Below are 26078 nucleotides of genomic sequence, written 5' to 3' on the forward strand. Positions count from 1 at the left end.
AAAGCTAGTAAACTCAATCCAAGGTTTCAAGATATTACTTAACAAACAATATACTTGGTAAGAAATTTAAGGTTTAATTGCTTCAATTTAGTATTTAGTAAACCAGTTCTATATTTAAGAGATGAGGAATTATGTACATTATTTACATTTGATGGATATTTGTCCCATCTTGTTTTTTGTCAACACAATGTTTAGGCTGATGTACCTTCCAGGTGTCTTGAAGAAACCTCAATCCTGAGTTCTTGTTCCTAAAGTATATTTTGATGTTGTTATTATTATTATTATTATTATTATTATTATTATTATTATTATTATTATTATTCAGGTCACTGCCTGGAATCGAACTTGGAATCTTGGAGTTAAGAGTACTGGCTACTAACCCCAAGATTCCAAAGTTGATTCTAGACAGTAACCTAAATAATAATAACAACAACAACAACAACAATAATAATAATAATGATAATAATAATAATAATAATAATAATAATAACATTGAAAAATACTTTAAGAATGAGAACCCAGGTTCGAAGTTTCCCCAAGACACCTGATGAAGACTGGAGGATATATCAGCCGAAACGTGTTGACAAAAAACAAGATGAGGACAAATATCCGTCAAATGTAAATAATGTAAATAATTTATTTAGTAAATCCATGAGCATTTTTATCCTTAGCAAATCTTATTTTTCTTTCGATTCTTTTTTTCTTTTGGAGAATCCAAATACTGAAAAACATTTCAATTTCAAAAGAGAAAGCTTGAGTGATTTGATATAAGTGGGAAGATTATTAGTGGTAAAAATAAACTTCACAACCAAAACCAAAGAAGCAAATGCCATGTTTAAGAAATTAATAGATAAGGACTTAATACTATGTAAGCAGGGTAAATAAAATAGGAGAGCAAGTAAGCCAACAAAGAAATAGCATCCAAACATCCCTCAACTCACCCCAACCCTTACCAACTTAAAGCACATGTTCAATAATGGAATCCTACATACCCCTAAAAATACAGGATGTTCATGGCTGGAATGCCTTTCATTATAGATCTGTTCAATCTGGGTTGACTTGGGACTAAACAACAACAATAGGTGTACAAGAGGTATAAGGGTAAATCCTAGAAAAAGAAAGGAATACAATGAAGGCATTAATTAATTAGTTTATTGGTGCATTTAACAGTTACAGCAGTTCATGACTAAAAGCTATGAACTGATGTGATGTTTAATGGCAGTAATAAAAGCAATTAACATATCAGTCACAGGTAATTATTAAATTAATTTTGATTACTGATTCATGCTATTGTTCATACAGGGTTGAAAACCCATGCTGCTGCTTTCAGTGAAGTTTAGCTCTAACTCTTTTACTTACTTCAGTTATTGGACTGAAGTGATATTGAGGCACTCATATCAACACTAGTACTTATACTTAAATCTGGTACTTCCTTTGGTAATCTGTATTTAATGCCTCACTATGACATTACAACCAGCCAGGCAAAGTCTTCGCTACATTTGCGACACCTGCCAGAGGGAGTGTTTGTCCAGGATAGGACTACACAGCCACAACAGATGTATTAGGACATGAAATGTAAAAGCCAGACTAGATTATTTTATGTGCAACTCCATTGTCTCCCAAGTCAAAAAGGATGCCAACAAGTTATGGAATATAAACACACATGCCATAATTTTCAGACAGCATCTATGCAAAGACAGACATAGAGAGGGGCACAAAGTGACACATACACATACAGAACATGCTTGTGTGTGTGTGTGTGTGTGTGTGTGTGTATGTATGTGTGTATGTGTATGCGTGTGTGTGTGTGTGTGTGGTGTGAGTGAGTGTGTGTGTATGTACATGTGTGTGTTTGTATGTGTGTGGACATGTGTGTGTGTTTGTATGTGTACATGTGTGCGTATTTATGTGTGTGTGTGTGAATAATATAGTGAGGGTGCATGCCCTAGTAGTTAAGCTGTTGCACTCACAATTGTTAGATCAAGGGTTCAATTCCCAGTCATGGCAAAACACTTCATTTCACGTTGTTCCAATCCCGCTTTGACCTGTTCACCTAACCAGCAGGGTAGTGTCATTTAAATGTTAAAACAATGCAAAATGCATTGTGACCACCGATGTTTAACAGCATTTGATAGTCTGGTTAGTTTCATGATCATGTGATATATATATATATGATCATCCTTTTTTTCTCTCCTTGTTTATTCTGTGTTCCTTTCTGTAGAAGAGCATAGGCTCGAAATGTAAAAGACTTTTTCTATTCCTGAGCGTTACACTAATATATCTCTTTGTTTTTGTACACCACCTGTCTTCGTCTTTTTTTTTTTTCGTAAACTCTCCCTATATATATATATATATATATATATATATACAGGCGAGAAGAAAATAGAGGGCAAACAACAAACAGAAGTGTGTCTTTTGCACTAGTAAACCATTATTTAATTAGTAATAAAGGTGAAAGTAAGAGTGAAGTCGTTTACAATCATTTCTGTTTACCATGGTGAGGAAAATATATATTATATATTTGCCTCGTTGCTAATGGTAGACATTGTCAGAACAAAGAAGTCAGAGGTAGAGAGATGAAGAGTGAAAGATCAATGGTTACATCGGAAAAGACAAGATCAAAGATTCGAGTGTCTTACATTATATTGGAGTTCACAATTCGTTAAGTCCGTTATGAAGTGAATGAAGAATCTAAGTTAGTAGGACCTGTGGTCACATATTTATTCAGTGGTATGTCTTGCACATGCCTGATATATATATATATATATATATATCTGCATGTGTGTGTGTGTGTGTTATATAATCGTTGGTTATGGCCAGTCAAAAAGTTACCATTGGTTTCTCATCTATTATTGCCCTTAGCAATAAAGGCATAAAGGCATCCCTGTTAATATGTCTGAGGTATATAAATTCTTCATGATATGTGTATACATACATATATATATATATATATATAAATATATATATATATATATATATTATATATATATATATATATATATATATATAATATATATATATACATATATGTAAAACAATAATCTGCATATTCATTTTTAATATGTTCTGGCAGAGTCATACACATATATGCTACTTGCTGCTGTGTTATCACAGAAGAACAAAACATCTCCTTTTTATGATGACTATGCGTTCATAACACACTTGGCTCATTAGCACAAGGAATTCTGTGACACCGAGTGTTTCGACATGTCAAATTTCATCAACCAGAACCTAGACATTTAAGTATAAATGAGCACAGGCCTTTTTTTTTTTTTTTTTACTAATTTCTGCTAACTTGATCTGCAAACATTTTATTCTTGTGCAATTTTCATAAGGTGAAGATACCTTGCAGAGACAGCCACTATGTGGTCACTTCCTCTACAAGAAGCAATAGCCCAGTCATCCCGGACTTACATCCTACACTATCACCATAAATTGGGTAATGTAGTCATAGATAACATTGTCTGAAAATCAAACAAATGGGATGGTCACAGCAAGAATGTCTTTTATTATGTGTTTGCTCAATCAGGGCAGACTTAGAGTTATGCAACAAGAAGTTTATCATATATCTAGTTATAAATTTCTAAACCAGCCTCCCCACTCCCTATAAAATGTAAAATAACTATAAATATCCTTCAGAACAAACCTGTCACAACTCCTACCATAGATTACATTCTCAGTAGTTTACCTATAACATCACTGTTTCCTACTCTACCACTTTTTAGTATTTTGAGTTACAAAGTAACCTTACTAGAGCTGATGCCATGGTAAAAAAGATACAGTACACTCTGTTAAATGGTTGGCATTAGGAAAGGTATGTAGAGGTAGAGTCATGCTGGAGCAAGATATGGTTCTCCTGTCTGTCTGACCATTCTACCCATACCAGCATGGAAATTAGAGATAAAAAGGATGATGATGATGATGATGATGATGATGATGATGATGATGATGGTGTTGGTGGTGGTGGTGGTGGCGGCGGCGGTGGTGGCAGTGGCGGCGGTGGTGGCGGTGGTGGTGGCGGCGGCGGTGGTAGTGGTGGTGATGATGATGATGATGATGGTGAGGATGGTGATGATGGTGAGGAGGAGGAGGAGGAGGAGGAGACTCTTCTTTAAGGACTACGCAAGTAGACTTCTACATGTAAATAAAATGTATCAATTTGTCAACTGAATAGAAATCAGATTTTTCTGAAGGCATGAGAACATTTTGTTTTTTAATTAATTTTCAGTTTCTTGTAATTATTTCCCCCTTTTCTTTGTCAGTTGCTAACAAATTTCAATTCATTGAAAATTTTTAGCTTATACGATTTATTTCATCAATACTTCCTTATTTATCTTACTGATATTGTCACAATGCAGTTATTTTCTTCAGCTCAACTTTTATTATGCAATTGAGATATTATTTATTTTCAAAAATCTCTGAGATAATGTAGCATTATTTATCAAGAATATATCTAACCAATAAAGTCTGAGTCAAAGTAACAGATGTATGACTGGCTGAGGAAGGACAAGAATTTTAAACTTAGTAATACTTTATGTTTCAATTTTATAATCTCCTGATATTGCTGTATTTTCTGTCCCTTCTCTGTTTCATTCTTTCTTTCTCAGTCACTTTTTTAAAGAAATACACCTCTGTGTTTATTAAATGTAACAATCACATTTCAGCTCCTGAAGGACCCCTCCTGCTTCATATAATGTTATGGTGACTGACTCACTCCTGGTCTCCATGGACAACTTTGTGACTCCTCCCTCATTACCTCTACTTGTATAACAAAGACATCTTTGTATAACAAAGATAACAAAGCTACATCTAATCACTACCATGACCATATGATAGCGAATACCAATCCTTCTCAGATAAACGATGAGAAATATGAATGAGATGCTGACTAAACAATCCTCATTGCAGGCTATCCACTCCTGAGGGCAATAATACCAAATAAGAATGTTTATAGGTTCATGAAAACTCTTTGGTTCTTTCACAAGAAACAACCCTTCTAGTGCTGATGCCACAAAACATATCCATTCCACTATATGTCATGAAACAACCAAATTCACTAGGGTTCTCTGCTTCTATGTGTACCAAATTACACAAATGATGATGACTGATGAGAACCAGTCAGCTTATCCCAGCATAACAAAGAAAACATAAAATAGGAATAGTATGCAAATTATTGTAGGTATAAGCACAGGCTCCCCAACCACATGGTTTTAGGTTCAGCTCCACTGCACAGCAACTTGGGCAAGTATCTTAGCCTCAAGCCAACCAAAAAACTGAAAGAAACCCATATATATGTATCTATGTATGCAAGTGTGTGTGTGTGTATGTATGTGTGTCTGTGTCTATGTGTGTCCTTCTCTTGACATTATGTGATAATTGTTAACAAGTATCATTGTCATGCAAGCAGTCTTTTGCTTCAATCATTTGTCAAGATATGCTTAGCCATGGGGAAATATAACTTTACTTGGAAACAAGTGAGGGTTGGCAACAGGACAGATAGTTGGCTGTAGTAAATCTGCCTCAATGAATTCCATCAGACCTATGCAAGCATGGGAAAGTGGACATTAAAATGATACTAATGATAATGATAATGATGACAATAATGAACTAATGATGATGATAGTGACAGCAATAATGACGATGATGATGATGATGATGATGATGCCAATGATGTGGTGATATGATGGTGATGATGAGGATGATGAGGATGATTTATATGGAAATGATGATGGTGATAAAATTTTGATAACCTTTTTTCTGTATCTAAAAACTTCTGTCTATTCATCAAGCATGTTCATGCTAACAATGCTTCATTTTTGAGTTTCAGTAAGGCAAAATCGTACCTGTTGCTGTCACCATACCCACTGACACAATTGTAAGACAAAATTTTCTCATACATATGAGAATGTATGAGAATTAATTTCTTGCGAATTAACATATAATTTCTCGAGATTATCTCCCTTTTGTTCTTTGTAAGTCGTGAATAATTACTGCTAGTTTAGTTTCTGTTTTCTTCCTACTACAAGGTAAATTTCAATCCAGTTCATTAAGACTACTTTACATATGTTATTCAATATATCAACATCTACATGATTTATAAACTAAATAGGAACCCACTGCAAGATCGCTGCAACTAGAGGATACATGAAAAATACAGTGAGTCAATCAACAGTGGTAATCAACACTTCAAACTTCATAAGTGTTTTCATACAACAGGTAGGGTGTTATAACACATGGCTGAATATCACAGACTACTGTATTATTAGATCACATAAGGTAGTTGGTAAGTTTTGTTATTTAAGTAGCTAATTAGATGTAAGTGACAGAACCAAGAATGGAGCAGAGTTTAGTGTTTCACTTCCTTAGAATGTTATAGATTTTCTGTCTGTTAGAGAGCGTGTAAGTGTGTAGAGCCAGAGAAAATGAGGTAGATAGATAGACAGAGAGAGAGAGAGAGAGAGAGAGAGAGAGGATGGGAGGAAAAATAAAAGGGTAGTGAAGGAGAAAGAGACTAAGAGACTAAGGAGTATAGGCATTAGTGTGCAGGTATTAAAGAGACATACAGTTGAATGCTCACTTCTGAAATTTAATGATGCCAAAAACTGTAAAGACTATAAATATGAAGACCATAAAAAGTTAAAAGTATGTTTATCATCATCCTAATCGTCATCATTGTCAACCTCATCATCATCACCATCACCACCATCACCATCATTGCCACCATTATCACCACCATCACCACCAACACCATCTTCATCATCATCATTGTCATCATCATTATTTAACATCCACTTTTCTATGCTTGTATGGTTCAGATATAATTTGTTGAGGCCAGATTATCTACGACTGAATCTCTTTCCTTCCACCAACCTTTGTCTGCTTCCACCCAAGGTGATATTTCCCTATGGCTAGTCATGTTTTTCATGGAAGACTGGAAATAAACAGCCTCATCTGCATGACAATTTTATTCATTTACAATCATTACATCAAGACAAGAGTACACACATGCATACATGCATGCTCTTACATACACACACACACACACACACACACACACATATATATATATATATATATATATATTATATATATATATATATATATACATATATATATATATATACATGGGTATCTTTTAGTTTTTGTGTACCAAATCCACTCACAAGGCTTTGATCAGACCAGGCTATAATGAAAGACGCTTGCCCAAGGTGCTGCACAGTGGGACAGAACCCATAACCCAAGCTTCTCAATCCACACAGCTATAACTCATAAATGACTTCTAATGGTAGATTTGAAAAGGACTGACCGAAAATTCACCTTTAAGTTATCAGAATAGAATTCGGTTAACAAGTAATGCGATTTATGCCAAATACTACCATCAGAAAATTGTTGGTGCTGTTGCTGTTGTTGTTGCTGCTGTTGTTGTTGTTGATGATGATGAGGATGAAGATGATAATGATGATGATGAGGATGAAGATGATAATGATGATGATGATGATGACGACGACGACGACGACGACAACGACGACGATGATGATGATGATAATAGTGAAGTGGTTTTATTGTAATCATTGTTGTAGTTGTTGCAGTTGTTGTTGCGTAGTCCTAAAACAGCCTTGATTAAACAAAGCCAACATTAACAGCATGACCATCCCATATTTTTGTATAGCAAGACAACATTGTCCAATATGTCTTAACATTTCTGTTATGATGGCAGGTCTAATTTGCAGTACATTCTGTAGCCATTTCTAACAGATTAAATAATGACAGTTCTCATTCTTGCTGTTAATGACGATGAAGCTTTTGTTATTATTACTGATGTACTTTTGTTTAGTTCTTATTAAACAGATTTATATTAAAATGCAATCCCATCATGAACATCCCATCTCATTTTCTGTATTGTGTATCCAAACTACATCATCTAATATGTCCTTTCTTAAGAGGGTGGGTATGATTTGAAAGATAACAGTTCAAGTTGTTATAGTCCAACCTAAAATTACTTGGATGACCAGGAAGAAGAATATTTCAAGAAGTATTACAAATTCTGAAAAATCAGCTTTATTTTCTAATTTTGGCCCTTATTCTCACACTGTTTACTTCTAATAAAGTAATGGTAAATAAGGCAGTGAGCTGGTAGAATTGTTACTGCACTGGACACAATGCTTAGTGACATTTCTTCTGACTTTACATTCTGAGTGCAAGTACTGCCAGGAGTAACTTCAGCTTTCATCCTTTTGGGGTCAATTGAAAGCAATATAGTAATGGTAAATAATGAGCTAATGTTGCAGAACAATTTACAATATAAATATTTAGATACATCACTATGTGGACATCTATTGATATGAAATAATTTTAAGAAAGCAAAACAAAACTGGAACAAATCAAAGTTTAGAAATATATCTGAAACTAGTTTTGTTTACTGAGTGAAATTTAAGGAATTTATTTTGGATAATAATAGTTAAAGATGAGATTTGTAAGAAGGAGAAAAATTAGTTTTAAAAACCAAAAATATCGTTTTATTCTAGTTCTCTGCCTTATCTTGTTTATTAGAATCTTTCAGGCCACCACTGATAAGTTTCATATAGATTGGCCATGAAAATTCTTATATGCTACTGACCTACTTTGACAGCTGATTAAGAGAAGAAATTCCAGACTTGAATCAAAATATAGACTCAAGATAAACTCAGCAAAGATTAAATCTTTGGTAAGTAGAAAAGAAAATAGGACCCTGCTACCACTAGGGAAATGGCAATGATTCATATGCAGAAAAGAAGTTGATACAAACTTTATACATTACACCAAGTGTAAACTAAAGACCCACAAGAAATTTAGTTAGATCACAGGTAAACTAAAAGAAAAGAAAGACTTCATGTGTAGCAGTTGAACAGGATTAGTAAGCACTAAGAACACACATAAAATAGATTTGCTCAAATGCACAAACTGCTCCCAAGAAGTAATGGATAGTTTTGTTACCTAGATGATCTCATTAGCAGTAGAGATAGGTGCTCCAAAATAGGAGTAGAGATAGGTGCACCAAAGTAAGTACAAATTAGTAACAAGAGAATTCTCTTTTTGAGTGAATAACAAAATGTATGATACTTGTAAATAAACTGCATTGTACAGCAGTGAAATATGGGCTTTGAATGCAAAGAATTTGTGAAGACTAGGATGAAACAGTGAGCATGACCAGCTAGATGTGTAATGTTAGTGTACATGAATGATGTAGTATAAATGAGCTGAGAGAAAAACTGGATATAAAAGGTGACCAGATGTAGCATGTGATGGCACAGGCATGCAATGCACATGGATCCCTTTACAAAAATGTGCAGCACATTCAAACTGAGTGAATCTGTGGAAGCAGAAGGTCTAGACATTGATGAAATGATGAAAACTGATCTAAAGATGTCAGATCATAAAGGAGATGACAAAGGATCACAGCAATTGGTGACACATAGCTCTAAAGAAGATCCAATGTCCTCGCAAGCATTAAAATGATTGTAGCTATAGAGGTTGTAAAGTACTTATCTACAGTTTGCTTATTGTTCAATATATCCCTGTTAATCTCTCTCATCCTCTCATCACTTATTCTTTCCTATCAGTCTCTCTTCATTCTTTTTCTCTTTTCATACATTTACGTGCAGGTGGCACGTAAAAAGCACCCACTACACTCACGGAGTGGTTGGCGTTAGGAAGGGCATCCAGCTGTAGAAACATTGCCAGATAAGACCGGAGCCTGGTGCAGCCTTCTGGTTTCCCAGATCCCCGGTCGAACCATCCAACCCATGCTAGCATGGAGAACGGACGTTAAACGATGATGATGATGATGATGATGATACTGCAGCACACAATCTCTTTCATTACTCCATTATTCTCTCCTCTACTTTCTCATTTCAATCACTGTTTCTCCAGCAAACTCCCATTCCTAATTCTCTCTTCTATTTATTGTCTTAGTGATGTTGCCTTTCTTGAAAAGGAGACACTACAGAGGATAGTACAGAGGATTCTTTAATCTTGCAAAGAAAAAGGTAATGACAACTAAGCTATAGCATGATAAAATTCACCTAGTACTTTCTGTTAAGTAGTTAGTGAAAGAGTAGAAACAACACTATGTTGAGGAGAATTTTTGATTTATCTGAAAATAAGACAGGCTTTCTATTGCTGGGGCCTTGATAAAAGACATTGTGTACAGTGTAAAGTTGTAGACATGCTTTCAATAGCATAAGACTGTAGGAAACATGTCAAAATGGAATGGTCTGAGCAAAATATGTCCTTCTGAACCATTTAGGATAGCAGTAATTCCAAGTAAGAACTGCTTAAAATGTGACAGAAAAAATGATGATGATAATATATATTTCCCTTTTCCTCTGTAATCATAGAGGTGCGGGCATGGTTGTGTGCTTAACAAGTTTGTTTCACTACCATGTAGTTTTGGGTTCAATCCCACTGTGCGGAACTTTGAGCAAGTATCTTTTATGGTAGCCTTAGGACGACTAATATCTTGAAAGTGAAATTTCATTGACAGAAACTGTGTGGACCCCCAATAAACATGTGTGTGTGTGATTTGTATACATATCTAGATCTGAGTTTATGTTTAAAGCTAGTGCTGCATCAAAAAGTATAACTTTGCTATTTCTTCTTAGAAGAATGTCTATGAAAGTAATATATGATTAATGCCTAATATAGAGACTCAACCATTTTAATGAGTCTCAACCTAAAAGTTATGAACTGCTTTATAGACCATTAAATATAAGTGATACATAGAAAATTTCTTTGGCCAAATGCAGCTCATGAATATTAGTGGTAGAATCATTTCTAAAGAAATATCTAGAAATGAGAGCAGGAGTCAAAATAAATGGTAAAAAGTAAAGTAGTCAAAATATAAATATCAGAATAGAATGTAAAAAACTCCAAAAGTGGTACAGTTTTCTTTGGCTCATGCTAAGCCTTAAATAGAAGTGAGCAGCTAATGTTAGTTAAAAAGAGACTGATCTATAGATTTGTTTGAAATGTCTAAATACATTCAAGTTTATCCATAATAGAGAACTGCTTTTCTTTACTATATTAATTTTGTAGACGAAGTTAAAAATTTTAGTCCTTACTTTTTAAAAACACTGGTATATTAAATCAATTAGTACAAGACTATTTCTTCTGGATAATATTCTCTGTTGTTGACATGGTCATTTCTTCTCCAGTGTAAGACTCTGCATTTGAAGATATTTTTACTTCTTGGTTGCTCATTCTTGACATAGTCTCCACTGTTTCACTTGCATTTGCCATTAGATGATGTTCACTGCTATTTGAACTTGCTATGTTACTGTTCTGGAAAGAACTGGAAGAAGCTGTTTTTGTAATAGCTGACTGATCCGAAATTGAAGCTACATTTGAGTATTGTTTTTGCTCTTGTGATTGTGAGTTGTATTCTTTAGAAGCTGTGACTGTTTGAATTTCTTGTTTCATTGATTTGGTTTCTATTGCACCTGTCTGAAACTGCGCACCATGTGACATACTTGAATATGCTTGCCTTTCTTGCATCATTGATGAAGATTCCATAGTAGCTGTGTGAAATGGTTTTTCTCTATCAACTATGGGCTGAGCTTTTTCAGAAAACAAGCTACTTTCATTAGTAGCTGAATAAAGATTTTTTTCTTTCATCAATGACTTAGATTCCATTGTAGTGCTAAAAGATTCCTGCTTCTCTCTTGTTAATGTACTCTCTTTCAAATCAAAGGAAGACTGCTTTCCTCTAATGGAAGAAAGTATATCTTTTGTTTCATCCACCTCAAAACTAGCTTCTCTTGATGCTGAAATCGAATTTGACATTTTTTTAGTAATAGATGCAGATAGGTCACTCGATGGTAGGGTCTCCTTGGTAACTGATTTGTAGGATTTATTCAGCCCTTTCATTTCTGAAGTCATATAGTAGTCATCATCAATACTCAGTTCTTTCCTCATGTCAGTTTTAGAGGCAGTTGCTAATTTCCTACTGTCCTCTTTAATTCCTAACCCTTCATCAGATGATAAGCTAGAACTATATTTCATTCTTTCAGCTGTACCAGCCAGAGCAGATTTAGATGAAGCACCAATGTACTTTCGACTTTCTTGCACAGCAGCTCTACTCTCTTCTAATAGTGATTTATAGTCAGATGTTTGGGATTTTTGCATTGTAGAAGTATCTTTTGACATAGCCATAGCAGTTTTACTGCTTATCTGACTTCCAATAATATTTTCTCTTGGTTTAGCTGAATATGTTGGTAAGTCATCAGTGAAACTTTTATTTTGCCTTAAACTATCAGTAGTTTTATTTTGCCTTAAACTGTCAGAAGTTTTGTTTTGTCTTAAACTATCAATAGTTCTTTGTTGCCTTGGCAAATCAATTTCCTTTTTATAGCTGAAATCTTCAGTACTTCTTTGTTTATAACTAGACATCTTTGTGTCTGAGTATGATTGATGCTGACTGTATTTAGATTTCCAATTCGAATTTAACTCCATATCTGTTTCAGAAGTACTACTAAGAGAAGTCAAATTTCTAGAAAGAGATTTAGCATAATTTGCACTTGCATATTTATCATAAGTTCTCTCCTTTGGTTTTACCTCATATGACTCACTAGTCCAGCCATATTTTTTATTTTCTTTAACCTCACTTTCTGTTGGTAGTTTGAATTTCCTCTCAGGTATATCATTCAAACCAGAGGCAATTGGACTCAGACGGGAAGAAGATCCCTTTTGCTCTTCATATTTTTTGGCATAGTCTCTTAATTTCAAACTCATAAATACATTTTCTTTTCGCATTTTTGTCATATCACTTGATAGTTGTAACCACTTGTGTTCTAAACAGTCATCAACTGTCATACGATTTCTGAAATTAAAAAAAAATGTAATTAATATAAAATATTTATTTTATATACATTTTCAATTTTCTGAAATATTTATCAATTATTCACAATTTAAACAGCTTTCTCCTTAAGAATAATAAATATATTTAATTAAATGCAGTCAGTCTCTGTTTAATGCATATTTCTATATAGTTCACCCTCAGAAACTTTTCTGTCAATATCTAAATTAACCCTGATTAATTTAGTGGGTGGTATTAGATAATAATTTATTCCTAAATGACTTCAATTCTGTAGAGTCAAAAATACAAATGTGGAGTATTTGTCATTGTCCACAATATTCATGCATTTATCAATCCAAAATTGAAACAGTTCCTAAACTTGACATTTTGTAAGCTTATCTCTACAGTGATTGCTATAAGATATTGAATAGACATTGCTTTCAGTAATACAGTAGTACTACTAATAATACTGCTAATGTGCTTGATATACAACTGTATGGATATAGTCATTGCATCTTACATGACAACTAAGATTTTAGGGATAAGAAATAAAAAGTTAAAATATTTCTGATTTTCTCAAAGGTATCAATAACTAAAACATTAGCTACATTTCTAATTAAGTATCAAAACCAATCAAAGGCTGATAAAAGTGATCTTGTTTTCTAGCCCAGCCAAAGAATAATGTTAGTTAACCTCTAATATTTTTGTTTATCACTACATCAATCCTACTGTGGTTATTTATGATGTTGGAAATATTGGAAATAAGCAAGCACACATTTTATGTTTTTATTACAGCCAGTAGAGTAGGTTTGTTGAGACATCACCTTCATTTTATAATGCTTGAAAATGTAAAAATACAAGAGAAAATAATGTGCCAATCAAGAAGAATGGATTGATAGAATTGCTAGAGCAAGGGATAGGATATCTTACAGTATCTGTTCTGGCTCTTTGCATTCTGAGCTCAAATACCACCTTGATGCTAATGGCATGAGTTAATCACTCAACCATGAAAGCACCATGTCCAACCCAAAATTAGTGACTGTGGTCAGCTAAGTCTACAACCAACATAGAAAAACCAGCTGCAAACACAGTGAATTGACAACAGCTGAATGGAATTAAAAAAATATGGTAAAACAAAGGCAATGCAGTCTTATAAAAGTAATTTTTAAAAACTCTAAAGAAGAAGGACACAACAATAAAACCTAAACATTTTTACATTTAACCAGTGATCTTATCTTCTCAGTCATATCATCATCATCATCATCATCATCATCATCATCATCATCATCATCATCATCACCATCATCATCAATTATTTATATCTCACGCTGGCATATAAATAAATGTACATATGTCTATTCATTTGTATGTATGTATGTATTTATGTATGCATGCATGTGTGTGTATGTGTGTATGTATGTATGTATGTATGTATGTATGTAAGTATGTATGTATGTATGTATGTATGTATGTATGTATGTATGCATGTATGTATATGTATGTGTATAAGATAATGCTTTCATTCAGTTAACTTTAAGACACCAAGTTTCCTACTGATACACGACTAGTATATTCCTTTCAGAAATCTAAAAATTTGCCATACAAATAGTGTGAGTGTCATGGATACAAGTGAGATTTCTTTTTCCAGTCTGGACAAATATCTCTTTCAAAAATAGATTTTTTTTTTTCAAATTATTTACAGTCCTTGTATAAATATTTCCTTCTAAGCTTTAATACCAATAACTACCATGCTGTCTGTTGCAGATTTAAATTTAGAAGTTGATGCTTTTTGATACTGAATTGCAGATATTTTAACAAATATTCTTAAATACTGGCTAATAAACTATGGGTTTCATGCTAAAATCATCTTCCTATTTCATAATAATAAATTGTGCATATGTGAATGTAATAAGATGCATAGTATGTATATGTATGCATATGTGTGTATATGTATGTGTGTGTGTGTGCATGTGTGTGTATGAGTGTTTGTGCATATGTATTTAATTTTCTAAACCCTCATCTGAATATTCGTGAGGGTATTTATGTTTTCATAGATACATATATACCTCCAAACTATCAGCAGCTATAAGAATAAATAGATTTAAGTAACTGAAATAAATTCTTTGAGCAGGATGCCCTTCTTAATGTTGTCTGAGTACAGAACTCATTTTTCTAATAAAGAGACTGGGCGAGTAAAATTATTTGACTTATACAATGCATAAGAAAAGTGTTTTCTACATTCATATTTTTAACCAGTGAAATCGGAGTGGTTGGTGTTAGGAAGGGCATCCAGCTATAGAAACTCTGCCAGATCAAATTGTAGTCTGGTGCAGCCATCTGGTTTGCCAGACCTCAGTCAAATCGTCCAACCCATGCTAGCATAGAAAGCGGACGTTAAACGAATATGATGATGATGATGAAATAATGTATCAGCAAGCTGTTTATTGTAGCACTGTCATGAAAAGAATACACATTAACACTTACACTGACTGAAAATACAGTTTTATCTGGTGCAATGAAGCTTTTAAATGGAATTTTCAAAAGCATTAGTTTCTCTGTGCCTTTGTTTACATTTACATGAAATTTATATTGGTACTAAATTACCAGTTATTTTACATTCTGTGGGCAGTCATGTGTTAGGAGCTATAAAATTACAATTGCTTATTCTAAATGTAGACTACATCAGTACTTTTACAAATATAATCCAACTTATCATTTCTTTTTGTAGACAAGTTAGTGAGCTATGTAAGAAATATCATCAGAGCACAATGATACCTTGATTTAACAAAAAAATTTTCATTTGCTATAAAAATGGAATTTGACCAACAAAAATATTTCCAATTACTAGTATGGAAAAGTTATTTTCCAAACAGAAAACATCAACATTTCTTTTCTCTCCCTTCCTTCTTCTGAATGATAAGTGTTATAAGTATATTGGTATTGCTGAAAATATTGATAGGATCACTTTGCAAACACTAACCCTTCTCTTCAAGATCACAAAATTCTATAATCTGAACAATTGCAGATGCTCTACAAAATTCAAGTGAAGTCCTCACTTCAGTTTTGTTGCATTGCCCTACCACATCTGGGAAGCCAGCGCTGTTGCACGCACAAATATCCTTGTGTAAATCCTGAATAAAGCCAGTTAACGTATTGATATAAAAACTTTTCATGGACATGCCTCAATTTCTGGCCCATGTACTTCCTCTTATGCCTTTACCACCTCTATAATAGACTTTGTATCTCTACTCATGCATCCCTAACCTACTCATCTCTCTTTCCTTAATCACCCTTCTTGTGTCCAACCCTAAATAAGTCCTTCACTAACCTCTATACCCAGTCTTTCCTCCTTAGAATATCATCTCTTGGAATCTTCTCCCTATCTGTGTCATTTCTACAGGTGTCAACCCACAACAGTTTAAATAAAAGATTAACAGCATGAATCACATTGATAGTGTAAGTTCTGTAATGGCATTAGGCATTGCCCTTCACCTCCAATTCCAGCAAGTAAAAATATTTTTTTAAATACAAGAAATACAAACTTAATGGCTATTGTATTTGTCTTAAGATAAAATGGCAATCTGAACACTTCTCCAACAAGGCAATAAAATTATATGCATTTGTTTTATTGACATTAAATACTGCTAAAACTTAAACATTAACTGCAAGCTTCCATAGAAATAATTATTCTTGTAGACTCATAACAAAGGAAATGACAAGAAAAAGCTTTAATATTTTAGTATATCTGTATTTGGTTTTTGTGTGGTATCTCTATGCAATATCTACTAGATAAAAGAAACAAAAAATAAATATATGAACCACATTTTCAGACTCCAAAGCTGGTGGACAGATCAACTTTAAGGGGTGGGGCTTAGTGGGAAAATGTTATATATACCAACAAATAAATCATGACTACTTGAAAATGATAGCAACATTAGCAGAGAGAATAGCAATTTTTTTTTTACTACTTATGTCAAATTTTTAATTCAGTGCAAATGATGGCAACAAAATAACTAATGGAAAAATTATTCTAAAAAGTCCTTAAATTCTAAAGATGTAACTAAAAAAAATTGGTCACATTTCTATGAGTGATGAAGAGGGAATTCAATCAAAATTTCCCATAAAACAGTGCAGCATCTGTGATTTTCTGCTTACCAGTATAAAGTGCATCTAGCTGTGAAGATTTTGTTCCATTACAATATGAAAAATGTTCAAATAAGCAGAAAAATTTGCTAACAAAGGAAAATGAATACAAAACAGTTAAAAAAAAAAGAAAATAAACAGAAATGCAAAAATGAAAACTTTAATTCAAAGTTTCCTTTTTAATTCTATTTTAAGGATTATTAAAAAATATAATTACCCAGGAATTCTTTTAATTGTCTTAGAAATAAATTTCAAAGCTTCTTTAGAAATATTTTCATACATGTTACTTCCATCAAATCGATTGTATGCAATATTAGCCAGTGTCTCTTCTACAGTACTTCCAACAAAAGGAGTTTCTCCACTGAGCCTAGAAAATCATTTGTATAATTTAATTAGTCATAAAAAGTTACTAATTTGATTATAGTTCTCTATGGTAAGTTTCCTCTACCAAAGAAAATAGCAAATAAAAACACAAGAAATCAATCACTTCAAAATTACAATTTTCTTAATATGATTACTAATGTAAGTTTTTGAAAACATCATTGAAACAAATAATAAAAAATAGATCAAATTATATCAAGTTATAGGTAAAAATTAATGTCATTTTTTTTGTTTTTTGACAGCATCAGGTTTGAGATTTTATAAAAATTCTTATTTTGATACCTTTACTTAGCTATGATAAAACATTTTTAGAGTGAATAATAATAATTACTTTCTGTTTTCACTAATGCAAATAATAATACACCTGGAAATACAGTTATATTTCAAACATGAGTACATATATAGCTTTGTAGGTATGTCATTTACTTTGGGATTTGATCTCAATGAATAGAGCAAAAGATTGTGTGTGAAATTTGGGGTATAAGCTAGACATAAATGTACATGGTATGTTTAATAATACTGTGCAGGCTACAGGGTATATTTGCATAGTGAATATAAATGTATATTTATTAAATGCATATATGCAAATTTATTTGCAACTCATTCACAAACATGTAGCCTTTGTACCTTAGTTAATTTATATGCATTAACAATGGATTAAGTGATATGCAAATGAGCACAAATACTGCCTGTTGTATATTGCATTTCTTATAAGTGGCAAAGATCACTCTCTCTCCCTCTCTTCTCTCTCTTTCTCTCTCTCTCTCACCTCAAATGGTTGAAATATTCATTCATTAGAAGTTTCTACAAAACACATGGGACTAGTTGAGTTGCCTTTTATCTGTTTTGTAGAGAGAGCCACGTGATTTAATCTGGAATCTCATTGAACACAGAGACTCTATGTTCATTAAGTATACACAAGTAAATTTATTTACAACTTATTCACAAATATGCTGGGCTATATTAATGTGGAGTTCATTTTGTAACCATGTTGCCTTAAGGCTCATTCCATTGCACCTTGGGCAAGTGTTTTACTTTAGTGTTACTATGTATGGAAACAGGTGAGAGTTGGTGACAGGAAGGACATCTGGCCATAGAATATTTACGTTGACAAATTTCTTCTGAACCATGTAAGCATAAGAAATTGGATGCAAATACAATGAGAATTATATAAATACGTATGTATGTATGTGTGATTGTATGTCTGATTGTGTGAAGGTGCATGGCTTAGGAGCCAAGGTATCAGCTCACAATTGTAAGGTCGTGAGTTTGATTCCTGGTGACATGCTGCATTCTTGAGCATAACACTTTATTTCTCATTGCTCCAGTCCACTCAATTGGCAAAAATGAGTTGTACATGTAATTTAAAAGGCGAGTCTTGTCACACTTTGTGCCACAGTGAATCTCCCTGAGAACTACATTAAGGATATGAGTGTCTGTGGAGTGCTGAGCCACTTGCACATTAATTTCACAAGCAGGCTGTTCAGTTGATCAAATTAACTAGAACATTTGTCAACATAACTGATGGAGAGGCAAACCACGTATGTATGTATGTATGTATGTATGTATGTATGTATGTATGTATGTATGTATGTATGTATATATGTATGTATGTATGTATGTATGTATGTATGTATGTATGTAGGGAAAGTTTACGAAAATAAACAAAAGACGAAGGCAGGTGGAGTACAAACAAACAAATGTATTAGTATAATGCTCAGGAATAGAAAAAGTCTTTTACATTTCGAGCCTACGCTCTTCGACAGAAAGATACACAGAAAAAAACAAGGAGAGAAACAAGGAGAGAAAAAAATGCGTGTAGGAGCTAACGATCTATCATGGCGTCCTATGTAAGTATGTATGTATGTATGTATGTATGTATGTCAGTGTAAATGAAACAAAAATATGTTGATGTATTTTAAACAGGGCTCAATAAAAGAAGTACTTAGATTAATTATTAGGGTTAATAGTCCAAAGACTGTAGTCTTTAAAATAAAGGTAAAAAAATTAGGTTTAAGAGAAAAAATATTCATACTAACAGTAGTGTTGAAATAACACCAACTCCCCAGACATCAGCAGCAACACCAGCAGGTTCTCCGACCACAACTTCAGGTGCTAAAATGATAGAATTTAAGCATATTTACAAATAAGTCCAATAGTTATCTTTTTAACAAAATAGGTAAAGTGGTATCACTTAATTTGTTAGGAAGACATTTGACAATTCAGGTAGAATCTTTCTTTGATTGCTGCTGTTTGCCTTAGATCAATTGTGATCAAGCAGTTTCATAATCAAAAAGCATTCCAGCTGTGACCATCCCATCCATTTTTTTAGACACGTTGGTGATAAGACCACATTAATCAATGAATCCTATTTTCTAAGACAATATAATTTGAGGGACATTCAGTTACTATTTCTAGCTATCCATGTAACCTACCTTGATGGCCAGTCATAAATGGGATTTCATAAGGTGTTAGGTATAGCTTTATGTATTTTTTCTTAATGTGTTGCTGCGTTGTTGTTGTTGTATTGCTGATTAACCATCAAGTCAGCACAACCTGAGCACATCTAGGCTCAAATGCTTTCTGGCTATGATGATCCCATCTTATTTTCAGGAATAGTTTATCTAGGACCACATTATTCAATGTGTCCTTTATAAAAAGGAAAGACCCATCAGGTGTAATTGCTACAGATTTAGTTACTATTTGTAGCAGGCTGAGCAGCTATATAGAAGCTCCCTTAATGGGGCAATTTCCTTTTGTAGAGGATTAGCAACAATTACAAAGGTTTGGTTTCAAATCTTGGCACAAGGCCAGCAATTTTGGTGGGGAGGGAGTAAGTCGATTACATTGACTCCACTGTTCAACTGGTACTTATTTTAATATCCCAAAAAGGATGAAAGGCGAAGTCAAACCCTGTGGCATTTGAACACAGAATGTAAAGTTGGAAGAAATTCCATTAAGCATATTGTCCAGTGCATTAATAATTCTGCTAGCTCACTGCAGAATATTGACAAATAAATATATATAAAAACAATGTACTACTGTTGAAGAGTTTCAGTTCCTTAATCTGTTTTAGTTATTACAGTCAAGACCATGCTCATATACAGCTATGCATATTCTTTTGAGATGAAACATAGTAAGTGTTGATGCAGTAGAAGTAGAGAAGTAGTAAAATGAAGTGTGAAACGAAGTGACATTTACAGTCTCTGCTTTTAAGATGTCAGCTATTTCAGTCTTTATAAAAAATTACTTTAGCATGTCCAAGAGAGCTAAATCAAAGATTATTGCTTCCAAATAATGAATGTTGGAGATATGTCAGTATATATAACTTTCATCTAGTAATAACTACACCCTGGATATTCTTCATCAGTTATGATACACCCTCTTCACAAAAATGCATTGGACATATATTGAAAGTAAATAAGACAGAGTTAACCAAGTCATTATATTTTTAAATACTTATCTTGCAAAATATTTTGCATTGCTTGTGTAAGGATCAACAAAGTGACACATGACACAACAGTACTAGACAACTAGGGAGTTGATATCATTGACTAAAATCATAAAGGTAATGCCCCAGCATGGCCACAGACTAAATACACTAAAAATATACTCAACTGATCTCAATTAGAAAATTCAAAGATTTTAATGTTTTAAATATGTTTACTTACACATAAATTCTGGTGATCCACACTGAGGGACATGTTTTCCAATTGGTGTTACAATCTTCTGGGCTAAGGTGAAATCCTTAAGTTTCAATATAGGACACATTCTTCCCAACAAGATGTTTTCTGGTTGTATGTTCAAATGAATGATACACAAGAAATGCAAATATTGTAAAGCATCTAGTAGCTGAGTGATAATTCTTGCCGCATCGTCCTCAGTGTAGCTACATCTAGATGACAAATGGTCAATGATATTCTCACTGTCAACATACTCAAAGATTACTGTGTGAATGTTGTTGAATAAGAAAGCTCCAATCACAGTAATGACATTTACATGTTGGACTGTTACTAAAAGATTGAATTCGTTCATAATTTCATCTGTAGGTGTTTCATAAGGAGTTATTCTGGCATAGTACAATTCTTCTGTTCTTTTGCTTCGACACAGCTTCCATTGACGAAATGCACCCCTGAGAAATAGTAATTCAGCAAAAAGGGGTCATAATAACAAGTAACTGAAACAAATGAATGCATATGCCTTCTCACACACGCACACACATTTTGAATATGCACTTAAAGGCTCTTATTCTATTATGCTGGCTACAGCCTAATGATACCAACTAGCAATACCAGCTTTTGGAGTCACACCAAGCTGTGCCAATATAATGTAGGATAAGTATAGTAGTAATAATAATACTCTTTGGATAGAATTTACAAATGTTCTAATGCATCACTATGCACGTTTCCACAAATTACATGTTTCTTAAGATGATAGTCCATATTCCTGGAATCATCCTAGGAATACAGACTATGATCTTAAGAAACATGTGATTTGTGGAAATGTACATAGCGAAGAATTAAAATATTTATAAATTCCATCCAAGGATTATTATTTGGGCCTCTGTGCCGGTGGCACATAAAAAGCACCATCCGATCGTGGCCATTGCCAGCCTCGCCTGGCCACCGTGCTGGTGGCACATAAAAAGCACCATCCGATCGTGGCCATTGCCAGCCTCGCCTGGCCACCGTGCTGGTGGCACATAAAAAGCACCATCCGATCGTGGTCATTGCCAGCCTCGCCTGGCCACCGTGCCGGTGGCACATAAAAAGCACCATCCGACCGTGGCCATTTGCCAGCCCTGTCTGGCACCTGTGTCGGTGGCACATAAAAAGCACCCACTACACTCACGGAGTGGTTGGTGTTAAGAAGGGCATCCAGCCGTAGAAACATTGCCAGATCAGACTGGGCCTGGTGCAGCCTTCTGGCTTCCCAGACCCCAGTTGAACCGTCCAACCCATGCTAGCATGGAAAGCGGACGCTAAATGATGATGATGATGATGATGATGATAATTTAAGGTGCATTCCATTAGGACTGTATTAGAGTACAAAGTAGAGCTCATTCACCCTTAGAATTACCAAATAGGTGATAGTATCATGGTATACTTCCAAGTCTATGTTTAGACATTCATTGCTTGTGAAAATAAAATAAAATTGAATAAATAGTCAAGAATGTGTACATTTAAATCTTATGTAAAGGTGGATCTATGTTGTATTGAAACATGTGTAGTTTTTATTGAATAGCTGTCTAAACATACTCATTCTTGATTCTATCTATACAATTTTAGATATATATACATATATATATATATATACTAGCTTAAAAGCTGCCTTGTTGGGTGGCTTTTAAGCTAGTATGTAACTTTTAAGCAACTAACCCCAAATGGGAAGATCTGCAAACAGATCTCTGACTTGTTTTGGAGAATTTGTTGCAATTGCTTCCTCCAGAGTCATATCCCAATGATGATCATCATTGATCATCACTAAAAATCATGTAAAAAAAATTGCCGAAAACAATTACAGTAATGAAAACATAGGAATCCAAAATTTCAGGATTGCAGTTCTGGATTCAGCCCGGAATGTTTTTAATTTACTCATGGAGTCAGCTTGATTCCAAAATGGTATGATATGTTGGGCTACGGCCTCTAGGAGTAAAGCTGAAAAATTGTGACACTCTGACATTCACATTTATTATATTAGATATGTGTAATTTTGGGGAAATTGTATTTCAATTAAAGTGTATTTTATATATGTGTGTGTGTGTGCAAGCACGTGTGTTCACCACACACACACACACACACACACATATTTATTTTGTTGTGTCTGGGGAGTCATTCTCTTTTAGTGCCTTAGTATTTAATACACTCACCGGTAAAGTTTCCACTCATTTACTTATTTACTTTTCCTAAAACTTTTGTTGCATCTTGCAAACTTTTCAATATATATATGTATGTCTGGCAACCTTTTCAACATATATTGGTATGTATTAAAGAAAGCAAAAGAATAAAACAAAAATGATAGTGTTCAGTAGTTGGTTCAGTATACTGGCCAGGAAAGTTGTACATCATCTCCCTCTTTCTCTCACATACCCACTTTCTCTCTCTCTCTTTCTCTCTCTCTCTCTCTTTCTCTCTCTCTCTCTCTCTTACTGCCTCCACCAACACCCTTACCATCTCTATGCCTACTGTTACTCACACCCCAGCACAAAGAAGTGTCATTGAATAGTGAGAAAGGGGGTTCAAAGTGTAACACACTGACACACAGAAATTAGTTTTCACATTTATTATATTATATTATAAATATAAATATGCATTTATATGTATATGCGTATATGTATGTGTGTGTGTGTGTGTGTGTGTGTGTCAGTGTGTATGTATGTATGTATGTATGTATGTATGTATGTATGATTGTACATATGTATGTATGTATGTATGATTGTACATATGTATGTATGTATGCATGTGCCTAATTTAATCATCACTTGTGACTGTGGAATTGAAATCATTAAATTCTGCTAGGATAATCACACAACTGAATTACCACAAGGCATTGAAAAGGAATTAAACATAGAAGTGCCATAATTCCTTCTAGAGGATAGCTATTTCGTGCTTAATGAGAATATTTATTTCCAAAAATCTGTAACTACAGCAAGGACAAAAACAGGCCCTCTCTTTGCAAATTTCATCATGGGTTAGCTAGAGATTACAATGTACCAAAATTCACTACAATAATGTTGCAATCCTTATTTTATACGTACAGAATAAATGGGAATGATAACTTAATGTTTGCCTCATTTTATAAAATGAAAGCATAGAAATGTTAAAAAAATTCAAAACACTACTCAATAGAATTAACTTAGGTATACAATTCCCCATTAAATACAGCCAAGACCAAGTCCCATTTTTAGATATCCTAATATAGAAAGTCAAAAACCAGAGACATATATATACTATAAACCAACAGACTCTAAAAAATATCTATCTTTCAATTCATGCCATCCAAGATGGAAGAGAGGAGATGTCCCATGTAATCTGGCCAGAATGATTTGCACAATTTTATCTGATGAAAACATGTGACATATACTTCAAGAGCCTAATGATACACCCCTTGACAGAAATTATCTACCATCTTTAATCAATAATGGAATGCAACAAGCCAAGAAAATTAGTATCCAAACAGTAAAATAAACAATATATATCACAACTGAAAATCTTTCCTTTCATTTCCGCCCACAATCCTAAAAATAATGAGGCCTACAATACTATATTTCAAAATATATGAACACTAAAGAAAGTCTCCAGAACAAACCAAATCCTCCAAACTCGTACCTTCATAAAAAATAAAAGACAATCTAAATCAATGTAAAAATATTAACCATGGCCAAAAATTGTTAATATTTTTATACAGTAACAACAGAATAACAACAGAATCAACAGTTTGCACTTCGTTAATATTTTTACACAACAACAGAACTAACAGCAAAAAATACTGAAGATCCAACAATGGCATATGTTTAAATCTATCAGATAGATCAAATATCTGTTTTGATAAGGGGCAACTCTTCAAAATATAAAAAATTAACTTTGTGAGCACCTGAAAACTTAATTTATGTAATAACATGCTAAGCACATGGAAAAAAAAACTACATAAGAAAAGTCATGCTGTCCTTAAAATAATGCAAAATTTGAATTCTGGAGCTGTGTAAAATAGGACTCAGTCAATATATTAGACATAGGTGCCAGTAAGAAACAAACATTTTATGATCATCCTGTTTTTCAGTTTTCAAATGGCTCATTGCAACTGTATTGCATCAACAAAAAAAGATAAGAGCAACATTCATAAAATACCAAGCACTTCTGAACCACTATGAAAGAGAAAAAAGATTACAACTACTAAAGCTACTACTACTGCTGAAACTGCTGTGACCACTATAGTTACTATGGCCTCTACTGCTCCTGTTAGTGCTGCTACAGCTACTGTTCTGACTTCTGCTAGTGTAGGAAAGGAACAAATGCCCTTCCACTATATCTATGGTGTCTCCCTTTTCTACTACTACTACTACTACTACTACTACTATTGTTGGTGCAGCTGATAAAGTAAGGTGAGGCTGATACAGCTTCTACAAAATCAACCACTCCTATTGCTGCAACTGCTACTTCACTATACAACAGTTTTCACCTTAATATCAACATTGTCAGGAAGGTACAATAGAAAAATGCTACTGTTATAACTTTTACTACTACACTTATGGCTTAGAAGACATCAGGAGACCAATAACTGCTACCATATGAATTTCATATAAAAATATACATGAACTTTCAAAACTGCTATGATTAATTTAATTTTACTCAATTTGGTTTTCCTTTCCTTATTGAATTTTTTAGGCAATTGAAACTAATGGTATATTTTGATAAAAATGTAAATATTTTCTCTTTTTATTCATGATAAAGTTCTAGAAGTACTTTCTCCTTCCATTTTTTTGCTGTAAATTTATTCATGAGAAATGTCTTAACCATTTCAATATGTCTATATATTTAATACATACATACATACATACATACATACATACATACATACACATACATACATACATACAGAGGACAAAGAAATAAGTACCCACAATATAGAAGAAGCCATAGCCACTCAATAAAAAGAAATACTGGTGGAATGTACCAGTGAAGACTTCAAAGAAATGTAAGCACAACAGACCTAATATAATAAT

General features: G+C 33.6%; 1 protein-coding gene across 1 annotated transcript in view; it reads right to left on the bottom strand.

Annotated features, from left to right (window-relative positions):
* Window positions 1-26078, bottom strand: part of LOC115210729 (titin) — a 678167-nt gene that overhangs the window by 3309 nt on the left and 648780 nt on the right. The window contains exons 328-332 of the mRNA XM_036506041.1: window positions 21028-21488; window positions 19396-19471; window positions 17193-17342; window positions 11100-12856; window positions 993-1108 (exon numbers count right to left, since the gene is read on the bottom strand). Of these exons, the coding sequence (XP_036361934.1) occupies window positions 11140-12856; window positions 17193-17342; window positions 19396-19471; window positions 21028-21488 (2404 nt within the window). The 3' untranslated portion in view covers window positions 993-1108; window positions 11100-11139. The remainder of the gene's footprint in view (window positions 1-992; window positions 1109-11099; window positions 12857-17192; window positions 17343-19395; window positions 19472-21027; window positions 21489-26078) is intronic.

This window comes from Octopus sinensis, linkage group LG1 (genome assembly GCF_006345805.1).
Source record: "Octopus sinensis linkage group LG1, ASM634580v1, whole genome shotgun sequence".
Lineage (NCBI taxonomy): Eukaryota > Metazoa > Mollusca > Cephalopoda > Octopoda > Octopodidae > Octopus > Octopus sinensis.